Source organism: Botryllus schlosseri, chromosome 3, assembly GCF_051294905.1.
Source record: "Botryllus schlosseri isolate E-star chromosome 3, Bs_hap1, whole genome shotgun sequence".
NCBI classification, from domain to species: Eukaryota; Metazoa; Chordata; class Ascidiacea; order Stolidobranchia; family Styelidae; genus Botryllus; species Botryllus schlosseri.
Window position 1 is genome coordinate 36,818,499 of NC_137238.1, and position 13,355 is coordinate 36,831,853.

Below are 13,355 nucleotides of genomic sequence, written 5' to 3' on the forward strand. Positions count from 1 at the left end.
TTACGAAGGGAAAGCATCCTCATAATCAGCCTGCAATTCATGGTATCTATAAGAGTGCTTTGATTTCTAAAGAGACAAATTCCTCAGCTATAAACAATCCTTTTGAATCGGATGCACGGATTGCTCAAGCTGTCTCCAGTAAACACCTGATCAATAATAAGCGCCCTATGCCGGGATTGATGCCCATTGACAATTTAGCTAGGAACGCCAACTATGCACGAGCAAGTTCAAGGCCGAAGGAACCGAAGACTATCGACTTTGAACTTAATTTTGACAATATTCCTTCAAACTTTCTGCTTGGAGATGTTACAATCAAAGGGGCCCGTCACCTTTTATTTGCATCTGAGCAGCAGATAGATCTCCTAAAAAATTCAAAAACTTGGTTTGTGGATGCAACCTTCAAAGTTGTTAGGAAACCCTTCTACCAACTTTTCTCGATCCATGCTTTCATACGATCTGGGGATGCTACAAAGCAGGTACCCCTATTATTTGCCCTGATGTCACGAAGACGAAAAACAGACTACGTCGCTGTCCTTGACAAAGTTTTGAACACTATAGGTGAATGTCGAGTGAAAAGAGTTGTATGTGATTTTGAATTGGCAATTTGGAAGTCGTTGGCTGCGACTCTTCCTGGGGTTGATGTGCAGGGATGTTCCTTCCACTTCACACAATGTATAGTTCGAAAAATCAAGGAGTTAGGGCTTTCCAAATATTATTATGCGAGGAAAGCCACTCATCTTGTCATGAAGCAGTTGATGAGTCTTTGCTACTTGCCCGCAGAACTTATAGATCCGAGTTTCTCCAGACTGTGGCGCAAACATACCGATCCAAAACTGGAACCGTTATTTAAGTATATACAGAGCGCATGGATAAACTCCAAGAATTGGAAGCCACATAGTTGGAGTGTATATCAAACAGCAATCCGCACCAACAATGATGTAGAGGGGTGGCACAATCGCCTAAACAGGATGGGACGGCTGAACATGCCATTGTATAGCCTGATTCTTCTCCTGAATGGGGAAGCGTCGTTCTCGCACGAACAGGTGGCACTCCTCTCAGATGGCAAGATCAAGAAAAGACGCCGCAAGGAGTGTCGCTTGATTGATGGCCAATTATACCAACTCTGGAGGGAATTTAGAAAAGGAAGTAAGACCCCTCGCCGGTTGTTGAAAGAGATTGCAAGGATTAATGGTCCTGCTTCCGTCTAAATCCTCATTTTGTATTTGCGACTTATAGCCTATCTATTTTTATTCATGAGTTTATTAGTTCAACTGTTCGGTTTATTAGAGATTTTATAATAACTAATTTGTATTCGCAAATTATATCTATTTTTTATACATTTTTATTTATTTATTATTAATTATTATTTATTTTTTATTTATTAGTTATTGATAAGTTCAACTGTTACGTTCATTAGAGATTTTATAAGTTCAATACAACATAACAATACTGATTTGTATTGGCTGATCACTTATAGGAAGGTGTGATTTTGTCACAGGTAGCTGGTCAGGAGCAGGTTGAAGGGTGACATTAGGGAATCATCCTGCTAAAAAAATATAGTTAATGGGCGATATTAAATTTATAATATCCGTTTTTATGAAGGCAAAACATGATTATTTTGGCCTTCGTAAGTTTCGATGTGTTCATAGGAAACATTTATTGGTGTCACGGGGAACACTGTATTGTTATAAACTTAAAACAATAGAGATCGCACAGCATCTACGGTCAAACGAAGTGCCGAGTTCATCAAGTGCCGAGTTCACCAAGTGTCGATTTCACCAGGTGCCGAGTTCACTGGCAACCGCTATATGTACGTACATTGTACGTCCATGGCAGATAACATCTACTATAACAGTTACACTTCCGTGCTTTATTACGCCGATCGATTTTTTTTTCAGGAAACGACAGGGCCGCAGCCCTTCAACAAATATAGTTTTATCATAGTGTCCTAAAGTGGTGGGGACAAAACTAAATCGCTCGGCTCTCTGAGTCACGTCATTCTCTCCATTTGACCAAACACAATTTACGGCACTACCTAGACTGCCTTACTGAGCGAAAAATTTGATAAAATTGTTATGATCGAAAAGCTACCGCGGTACTGATTACGAAAGTTTCATTCTGGTCGTGGGCTTGGAACCCTCCAAAGTAAACTCTAATTCGCCATACTGAAACATAGCTCAGGAGCAAGTGAACAGCAACAACTGAGCGACAACTACGAAAGATATCTGGACTGATTAATCTCTTTCAGTCAATATCTCACAAGCAGGGTTGTAACCAAGTCACATGGCTCCGAGTCACAAGTCAATCTCACTTTTATAGTTTTGACTCGAGTCATTTTCACTTCACCACCGAGGCAAGTCCGAGTCCAAGTCATAGAGCAGAGGGTCGAGTCCAAGCTATTGTGTTGACTGCTCAGTTTCCAGTTGAAGTCTAGTTAAACCCACTTTTTATAACTCTGTTTGGTGATATCGAATACTCCGCATTTATGATCTGGTAATTTTCCTCACTTTTACCAGTTTCTGGTCGCATTTTCAAGTACCAGTACCAATAGACGATATCCCAAGAGTGTGGTTACTTTACTTCATTACGAAATTACAATGAAATGTCGGTCTTGGCCGTCTGAGTCTTGAGTCATATGACTTGGTTTGGGTCATGCGCAATGACTCGAGTCCAAGTCCAAGTATAGGGCAACATAACCTTCGATATGCCAGGTAAGCTACTTTATCAACAACAACGTGATGAACATTTTCCGGGGGCGGGGATTTAAGACAATAATGCTCGCATCTACATATTCAAAGTATCAAAGGTCCGCAAACGACTCGGTCCGTTGATTAACCTGCAACATTGTCACGAAGTGCAATGGGATAGTAATAGTCGAAAAAATACCAAATTATCCTACATGAGTTGTAGAACTGGGATTATATTATGTTCTTTGCGGTACATATTCGAACGTTTAGCATCATCCACACTGTCGTGACGTCATAGCGAATGATACTCGAGTTCGAATCAATTCACTTTTGTGTGATATCAAATGCCTCGCACTCATAATATACCCTTTTTTCTCACCCTTGGACTTATAGTTATTCAAACAGATAAAAGACGGTTTCAGGGCCAATTTTTCAATTACCGGTCCTGATATGTGATATCCGAGACTTGGACGGGTTATGCGCGATGACTCGAGCAAAGGCTGTCAATGACGAAGTAAATTACACCTAATTGTACTACCTTCTCAAGTGCTTGCTACAGACCACTTCTACTTGACAGTGTTCTTGGCGAAACTACGTACAGAATACATCTAAAAATCGATACTTCTACTTGGGAGTAGGAATTTACGGTATTTCAACTTCTACTTGTATGCACTCGGTGACTACTTTGACCACATCTGGACACGGGTAACTACACAACGTGACTCAAGTCGAGTCAATGAAAAATTGTGGTGCGAGTTGATTCATTGCAATCCTGCTTTTTGTTTTACGTTAATCGACAGCAAAGTCTCTCAACTACGTATTCTAACTGCTTAAGCTGCTGTTGTACCTCGAGCTGCATATTCTGCCTTTTGACGTAGGCTACCACAACGGCCTGTCTCACAGACAAAGAACAATTATTGAAACGTTAACAAATTCGAAAGTTCATATTATTACAAAACAGCGCATTTGATACAAATACGATAGTACTGACCACGTCATACTTCCGTGTTTCGTTTCTCATGGCATGCACAACATATCATGAAGTTTTATCAGATAATGTCTTCAGTTTGATACCATTGCTGGGAACTCTCACAAAATGAAGTTACTTCATCGTCGACGTTGTCGGGATACATCCAGCTATGATATCAGCATGTTTGTCCATGTGACACTTGAGGGAATGCCTCCGGGTGTATGATTTCCCACATATATCACATTTATGATTTTTGACACCAACATGCATATACATATGAAGCTTGAGGCAAGACTTCCGAACTAATGCTTTTCCACATACCTCACATTTATGATTTTGGACACCAACATGCATATCCATATGAAGCTTGAGGTAAGACTTCCGAACAAATGCTTTTCCACATACCTCACATTTATGATTTTTGACACCAGCATGCCTATTCATATGATACTCGAGGCCACGTTTTCTATAAAATTCCATCCCGCAGATATCACATATATGTTTTTTGATATCAGAGTGCATATGCATATGCATATGGACCGTCAAGCCAGACAACTGAGTAAATGCTTTCCCACAAATACCACATTTATAATTTTTAACGCCAACATGTGTCTCCATGTGCTGCTGGAGGGCGCTCTTCAGAGAAAATGTTTTCAGACATATGCCGCATTTATGATTTTTGATACCTGCATGCAGGTCCATATGAAGCTTGAGGCTACCACTCTGAGTAAATCCTCTTCCACATATATCACATTTATGATTTTTCATGCCAGCATGAGCATTCTGATGATTCTTGAGGTTACATTTATGACGAAATGCTTTCCCGCACAAATCACAAGTATAGTTTTTGATATCACCATGAATTTCCATATGACTCAAGAGGGACCATTTACGAGAAAATTCCTTGTCGCACATAACGCATTTATAATTTTTGATGTCAACATGCATCTTCATATGACAATTGAGTGCACCCTTCCGAGTAAATGTTTTCGCACATACGTCACAAGTATGGCTTCTGAAACCAACATGCATGTTCATATGAGAATTGAGCGAACCCTTCTGGGTAAATGATTTTGCACATACGTCACATGTATGGTTTCTCGAACCAGCATGGATGTCCATATGACGCTTGAGGCTGTTCTTCCAAACAAATGCTTTCCCACATATTTCACATTTAGTATTTGTGATCGCAGCACCAGTATAATCCATATTAAGCTTGACGTTACCGATTCAAGAAACCCTTTTTCTGTAATATCAAACTGATCGTTCTGAAGATGTGATCAATCTTTAGAATACTTCGCTCCAAGTCACTCTTTTTGTGGAATTGATCGTCACAGATTTCACAAAACTGCCTTAATCGTCGCAGTGGAGATAACATACAAGTTACAGGTTCAAGTTTTCTGAATAAATTTTTAACAGATGGTCATGGTTAACTCTAATCGTCGGAGCGGGCAGACCGTGCAAGAGGCGGAACTTGCAACACTTAACAGAGAACTCAGATAAAAAACTTAAATGGTGGAGCAAGCGAGGCAGCACACTATCAGAGACTTGGACAACTATAAAATGTTCAGCTTTTCTAAATGAGAGTAAAAGTGGAATGACAGCTATACAATATTCCAAATTATATTTTAATTAGAATTACTGAATTCACGAAAACTCAAAAATTGAATCAAGATCAGTTCATAGGAAATAGAGTATTTTGTCATAAGGACGATTTCAAATGTCTGTATACTGTACAGTACACCAAGCTTGGCTTATTTCCCACTATACAGTTTTCCTGTAGCATTTAGCAAGAAAACCTGAAGTTTGATTGAAATTAAAATTAGAGTATAGAATTGGATTACCGGCATTTCACTTGATTAGTCTAATTATACTACTAGTATCATCTAGTTGTCAAGTCTTTCAATGTACAGTAGGGTTGTCCATAATTTGGAAAATCTTACAAATCCTCCGTTGTAATGTCTTATTCTATAGATTATTAATAAAAAACGACACTGGGCCTAAAAGAAGCTCACAGTAAGACCGTTAAGATTTCGTGCAAAGCGCTTGAAAGTAGCGGCCGAAGAATGGGCGTGTCACCGACCATAGAACGGCGAGAAGACTATTAACCACGAAACCACGGGTCTTGATTGGCTCATTGGCTATGCTTCAATGATCACAGCAGCGGCAGCTTGCTGATTAGGTGATCAAGGAGTCTGCTACCGGCGGCGATTCTGCAAGCGCATTGTATGTAGGTTGACAGATAATGATTTAAGATTGATTCAGGGTATGTAGAGGTACGAAATACATGATGAACAAACAACAACTGCTTCACAAGAAAGTCTAAACTCTAAAGCATGACCGCTTTATTGTTAAGGAAACCGCCGTACCCTATATGCCTTGTTTTCAAAGGGAAAGCATAGGCGCTTATGCAAGTGGCAACGGATTCCCAGTTTCGGAAAGGATATATCATTATTCAATACAAAGATAAAGCTTAACAATGACACTATAATTTGTGTGATCTTATTGGGCTCAGGTTGTAGTACATAGTTAAAGTTTTGAATGCTCTAGGGAACGGCTGAATCAGACGGTTAGGCTTAGCACCTATCAGATATTTACAGCAAATTGAATTCACTTGTACGTGTTTTCAAAGTCCCTAATGATGCTGCAGAAACGAGGTTTAAATGCAAGCACAGACTGTGCTTGATATGTTATACAGACTATGCTGGATACGTTGCACTATGCAGCATTGTCTGTGCTTACCTTTACATCCTACACCCCTTTTCTGCGCGAATATTAAGGACTTTGACATCATTTCCAGCATAGTATGTGCTTACTATTACACCTATTTTCTGCATCATCATCAAGCACTTTTACAACACTTGCAAGTGAATACAGTTTGATGCAAGCATCTGACAAGTTCCAAGCATAACCCGCTGGTTTAGCCGATCCTTAGAGCTTTCAAAACTTCAACTATGAACTACAGCCTGAGCCCATGCAATAAGATCACGCAAATTACAGTGTCATTGTTAAGCTTTATATTTGTATTCAATAATGATATATCCTTTCTGAAACTAGGAATCCGTCGCCACTTGCATAAACGCCTATGCTTTCCCTCGTTGAAAACAAGGCATATAGGCTACGGCGGTTTCCTTCACAATAAAGCGGTGATGCTTTAAACGTTTTTGTGAAGCAGCTGTTGTTTGTTCATCATGTATTTCGTACCTCAACATACCCTGAATCAATCCTAAATCATTATCTATCTACCTACATACAATGCGCTTTCAGAATCGCCGCCGGTAGCACACTCTTTGATCACCTAATCAGCAGCTGCTGCTGTCGTGGTCATTGAAGCATAGCCGATTAGCCAATCAAGAGCCGTGGTTTCGTGATTACTTGTCTTCTCGCCGTTCTATGGTCGGTGGCACGCCCATTCTTCGGCAGCTACTTTCAAACGCTTTGCACGAAATCTTAACGGCCTTCATGTGAGCTTCTTTCAGTCTCAGTGTCGTTTTTTATCGATAATCTATAGAATAAGACATTACAACGGAGGATTTTTAAGATTTTCCAAATTTTGGACAACCCTAATGTACAGGCACGACTCTCAATATTTCAACGTTTCAAAGTAATTTTGCCTTGCCTGTAATTTTGGCACAAACCATTTGCATTAGAGAGCCACAGAGATAAGCTGGAATGGAAAGTAAATATTTCCCTGCAGTTTGAATATGGCAGGGGTCGGGAACCTATGGCTCGCGAGCCTTATATGGCTCTTTTCGGTATAAGATATGGCTCTTTAACAAATATATATTTGTGTACTGAATTGATCAATATAGCAGCACCTTGTTAGTAAATTTTCATCACGGCCAGAATAATTATTCTCGTGGCAGTATAAACATGTCTGCGAGAAATAAAGACAAAACCGTCTTAGGGTTTAGAGGCCAGGACCCCTCTTTTCAAAATCCTCAAATTTAAGTTACTGTCGCAAGTCTGCTCGTGACGATTCGATGTCACTGTTGAACCATCATGACATATCGATCACTAGGGCAAGTTTTTGTCGCAGTTAAATCCGAGAAAAATTTGCATTTATTTTTTAAAACAGTAAAAAAGTTGCAGAAGTTGCATTTCGACCACATTTTGCTCGGTTGACTAAAATAAAAAATAAAAAAAGGGTCAATTTTCCGGCTCATCTCCCGAAATACCCGAAACAGCGTTACTTCAGTGCTGATTTTCGGTGTTTCAGTCGAATTTCGCCGTGTATTTCACCAAAATCGTAAATACTTTCATGAAAAATCGAAAAAGTTGCAGAATGTTGCATGAAAAAATGGACAAAAGTTGCACTATAAGATTCATTCAAACAGCTTAAAATTGCATTATACATATCTTACGAATACTTAGGAAGCTGCCGGAAGCTGTAAAATAAAGTTGCAAAAACTTGCCCTATCGATCACTAATCATTATACACTTAACGCCATTGTCTCTGAACGATGAAGAGATAGGATCCAAAGCATGCAAGGGCCAGGACACGATAGTTGAGGCCAGCGACGATATCTTGCGCACAAGGCTTATTGCATGTGCGATTGCCCAGGCCAACGATTGTAGCTGCAATTGTTCAGGCCAGCGGAACCAGGCCAGCGGAACCAGGACTGTTGCAGATGCAATTGTTTAGTGTTCAAGCCAGAGATGATATCTTGCGCACCTGGCATGTTGTAGATATGCGATTACTCAGGCCTGCTGTTAACGCAATAATTCAGACCAGCGAGGCTTGTTCGCCTACACAGTAATCAATGACCAACTGAGCAGCAGATGGTATACTGTTGTGCAGCACACACGAATCTCGTTTCATCTCTTCACGCTTCTCGCTAATTGGCAGCGTCCAATACTTACAATACGAATTAGTGGGCAGGATGATGGAATGTGATTCGCGATAGACAACAAACAAGAAGAAAGGTGTGCTTTCAAGTTTTATTGCGAGGGAGGATTTTTTTCAAGAATTGCTGTAGTCCTATCCAATGCATAACGCGCACCCCCGACTTTAGGACAAAATATCGATACAATTTTGCCCATTACACATGGAAAATGACGGTAGGATGTCAATCATGTTGCAAATTCAAAGGTTTTGCGCACCCCAAGAAAACGCTTCACAGACCCCTGGTTGAGAACCACTGTAGTAGAGAAATTGTGTGAAAAAGATGGCTTGCCCAATGTACTAATTATACAGAAATTCCTGTTTAAAGTAAGAGGAAAGGTGTTCAAAGTAGTCATCATCGGCACTCAAGTAGAAGTACCAGTCAATTTCTACTCAAGTAGAAGTGGCGATTTACAAGTAAAAAGTAAGTATCCTATGCCTAGTTTTGCCCAAAAACCTGAAAACTATCGAGTAGAAGTAGTCTTAAACCATAACCACTTGAGGAAGTAGTGTAGGGTTGCCATACGTCCGGAATTTCCCGGACATGTCCGGAATTTCACTGAAAAATCTGCGTCCGGGAGGAATTTCTAAAATATGCCCAAATGTCCGGAATTTTGAAGGCTTGAAGCAGGCTCAAAAGTTTTTCGTAAATCAACATAAACAATATTATTTTCAAGCAGATTATCCTATACAAAATCGCTATTCGCGCCGCGCGAGAGTTATTGCAACGTATACTAATATTGGTATGGGCACCAGGCACCACCCTCTCCAAAAAACAATCAAAAGTAATATAAATAACCATTATTTACTGAAATAAGTCTGATTGTAATCGCAAATATAAACTAGCGGTATATTCCTAGAGTTGGTTAAGGCCGATTGGATGCTTTAATCACAGACACTGGTTCCAAATCTTGGGGTCGTTCGCCTTTATCTGGGGATCGCGATGATGTTGGACGTAATCAGCTTCCTAGGCCGTGAGTAAGTTTGGGCAAGCTGATTTTTTTAGTATTCAGCTTATCAAGTTTTGAAGTTTGCCACGGATCATTTACAAGTGGGAAATGAGGTCACGGCCATAGAAGGTTGGAAATCCCGGTGCATTTTATAGTAGCCTAATATATGAAAGAATCAATATTATTGATAGTATTCATACAAAAAATTTAATTGTCAAATGCATATAGTAAGTGCCCAACAAGTTACATCGACTACCCTATTGTGGACCCAAGATCAGTGCTTTTTTGGGCGGAGGGGGGGGGGGGGGGGGAGAATTTCGGACCTGATTAAAACACATACAGATAGTCCACCGACCTAAAAGTACAGCCGGGCTGCCAAACACAATCCTGACAGACCAGACACGGCCCGCCAGATGATTTCATCCGGCCCGTGGAGGAATCTATTGCAGACCCATGCAAGTAGCAATCACCAGAGCTCACATTACAGATGGCCCAATTCGTGACCATGTTCCACTCCATTCCTGTATAATGTATACAGTCGATGGGCAATGCTTTGCTAGTGTGACGTCATATTGACGGTCAATGAGTTAAACCTCATTTCAAAATCCGCTAGTGGGCGCTAAAGAGTGTCCGGAATTTGCTTCACAAAAATATGGTAACCCTAAAGTAGTGAAAGTAGGCATAATATACCCAAGTGCTGTGAAAAGTAGAAGTACTAGCCACCTCTGAGTAAGAGCATCATTAGATTGTACGTAGCGCTATTGACATTCCCAACCAATCGCAACTGTTGGTGCACAATTGTCAGAATCATTGAGCATAACAGACACTTCCCTATGTTTTAGTTTCAAACAAAACTATATCAATGCAAGCAACCAATTAAAACTATGTTTGGAACTGTGTACATATCATCGAGTGGCAATGTATCAAAGCAGTTGTACTTGACTGCAGATAACCTGCTATGCACTAGGGTTGTTCAAAAATGGCTTGTTTTTCAAATTGACTGGCTACTCGACAAAATTGTTAGGTTACCTAAAAAACGCTGCACACCAATTTTCGCTCAATTGCAACCCATAGTGACATTAGTATAAGAGAAAGAGTTTTGAATGTATTTAATAAAAATAAATATAAAACTTTTTCAAATATACTGGCTATCCCATAAAATTGTTAGATTGTCTGAAGAAACGTTGCACAACGAATTCGACTCAATTCGAGCCAGTCGGAAAGAAGTTATTAGGTTCAAAATTTGAGACTTCAAATTATAGTATTTACGGTGGCTAGACCTATTATGAATTTGCCACCATAAATACTATTTCTTCCAGAACCAAATCTTGTACTCCAATAACTTTGCTTGTACTGGTTGGAATTGAGCCAAATTTGTTGTGCATCGTTTTTTCGGACAACTTGACAATTTCTCGGATTATCCTTGATTGGTGGATAATCCGGGGATTATCAAAGTAAAACTCCAATAACTCCGCTTCTACTAGTTGGAATTGAGTCAAATTTATTTTGCATGGTCTCTGAAGACAGCTCAACAATTTCATGGGGTTGACAGAAAATTTGAATAATTTTTTTTTAATTTTTCTGTTTAAATTAAGAAATTCAATTGGATCTGCGGAGCCCTATACTTGTTGGAATTGAACCAAATTTGGTGTGCAGCGTTTTTTAGGGTAACCCGACGATTTAAGAGGTGACCGGCTTGAATTGGGAAAAAAAGTTATTTTTGAACAGCCCTAATGCCCATGCATAATGTGCACCCCAGATTTTTGGACAATAAATCATACAAATTTTGCGAATTATACACGAAATATTACAGTATAGCTGCACAGTTATTTCCTAATTACATTACAATTAGAATTATGAGACACAAGTTTTTTCGAAAGTAGATTTGAATTATAATTACTGAATTCGTGAAAACATGGACATTGAATCAAGTTGAGGTAATATTAACTCATAATTTATTCTCGGTTATTAGCATGAGAATGTCAAATGTCTGTGCAACAAACTTGGCTCGTTTTGCACTATACACTGTTCTCCTGTAATATTTATACGAAAACCAGAAATTAGATATTAAAATTGGAGCATAGAAACATTTCACAAATTAAATTAGAATTATATTACCGGCATCTCACTAATTAGTCTAATTGGGCATCTAGAAATCGAGATGTCCAAGTTTGCGTCTACAGGCACTTCATTTTCATTGCTTGTCCTTATTCTGTTATATTTTGTTACCTTTAAATAAATGTATATTAGGGTGTTCACTGTTCAAAAATGACTTTTTTTCTCCAATTCTACTGGCTACTTGATAAAATAGTTGGGTTACCCAATTGAAGCCTGCACACCAAATTTGGTTCGATTCCAACCAGTAGTCGCATTGCTACAGGAGACCAAAGTTTTTTTTCATTTATTATATAAAAATGAATAAAAAAATTCATAATTTTCTGTTCACCCCATGAAATTGTTAGGTTTGTCTATAGAAACGATGCTCACCAGATTTGGTTCAATTCCAACCAGTGGAAGCGGAGTTATTGCCGTAGAAAAATTTGGATTCGAATAAAATAGTATTTACGGTGACCAATTCCGTAATTCCTTAATTATTTATTACAGCTGTGCCCAACGTAAATACTATATTATTCAAATCAAAGTACTCGAAAAAATGGTAGTTAGTTGACCGTCAAGTAACTCTATTGTCAGTTTGTACAAGTATGTACATTAGGGTTGTTCAGAATTGACCGACTTTCAAAAAGTCTAGGTTTTCAGTCCGTTTCCCATGCCTTATACCTTAAAAACAAATTCTGGCAACTTTTTTTTGTAATTCATCCCCTGCATCCGTGTGCACATCAGAGTTGGATCAATTGTAATTTGTAATTGTAATTGAATGTAATTAATTACATTTTTCAATGTAATTGTAATGTAATTGTAATTGAAGCATTTTTATTTTGTGTAATTGTAATTGTAATTGTAATTTGACAAAAATTTTGCTCAATTACAATTTCAATTACATTAAATTGCTATTGAGACCTGACAAGCACATATAAAATAATTGACCTATAATGCATTCTCTTTAAATGTCGACAAGGAATTTGGTGGATCCATTCGCGGAAGCCCTTGACTGCGCCCTTGCGGGCGAAGTTTATTTTTATTTTTACCGCTATGCTGGCCTCGGCTGCCATTGTATACAATTTTTAGATTACTAACCAACGGATGGATTCGCAACACGTGACTCACGATTGAATATGCCGAGAAGCGAACTGTTGAGCCGGCTAAAAGCAGCAGAATTAATATTCCCATAGCTGGCGATCCAAGCGTTGAAATTTGATATGTATGGTCCTAATCGAAAGCTAGTGTCGCACTGATTCCGCAATAAAAGTATATTTCCAGGCAATGGTACCATCCCAAAATAGTCGTGAAAGTCTGGGAATCGGCATTGTTCTGAACAATCGCTAGGCGTAATTGGTAATTCTTGTGGTCATGCTGCTGCAGCGCTCTCACTTTTCAGAACAGTCGGCCTTAAACGGCTATTTTGGAGCAGTTACATTGCCCTGACGAGATTTTATTTTGTATTTTCGGAATTAGTATATCAATAGCTTACGATAAAGAACAAATGCATCAAATTTGGACGCATGGATCGCCAGCTTTAGGACCACAAAGTTTGCTGCTTTTAGCCGGCTCTGCAGTACGTTTGTCGGTGCATTCATCCGTGACTCACATCTTGGGCATCTATCCGTGGGTTGGCAATCTACAATACGATTTCAGATCACGATGCTGCATCGTTATTTCGTTTGGCTAACTAACCAGACCACTGGATATTTTATAACGTCTTATCTGACAAAGCACGGTTTTTTTTCACTCCTCATCCTAATTCC

At 39.2% G+C, this 13,355-nt stretch overlaps 3 protein-coding genes and 1 long non-coding RNA gene across 4 annotated transcripts in view; 1 reads left to right on the top strand and 3 right to left on the bottom strand.

Annotated features, from left to right (window-relative positions):
- The window catches only part of LOC145435257 (uncharacterized), a 344,196-nt gene that overhangs the window by 111,806 nt on the left and 219,035 nt on the right, over nt 1–13,355 (top strand). The gene's annotated exons all lie outside the window — the stretch shown is intronic.
- The window catches only part of LOC145435186 (uncharacterized), a 100,932-nt gene that overhangs the window by 38,942 nt on the left and 48,635 nt on the right, over nt 1–13,355 (bottom strand). The window lies entirely within an intron of this gene.
- The window catches only part of LOC145435202 (uncharacterized), a 129,123-nt gene that overhangs the window by 31,067 nt on the left and 84,701 nt on the right, over nt 1–13,355 (bottom strand). The window lies entirely within an intron of this gene.
- On the bottom strand, nt 3,348–5,063 carry LOC145435344 (uncharacterized). The gene has a single exon (XM_080312628.1). It carries the CDS (start codon nt 4,864–4,866, stop codon nt 3,790–3,792), a length of 1,077 nt encoding a protein of 358 aa, XP_080168754.1. The 5' UTR covers nt 4,867–5,063; the 3' UTR covers nt 3,348–3,789.

Bases quoted from the DNA above. Each gene is read 5' to 3' on its own strand.
- LOC145435344 (XM_080312628.1), bottom strand. From the start codon at position 4,866: ATGGATTATACTGGTGCTGCGATCACAAATACTAAATGTGAAATATGT.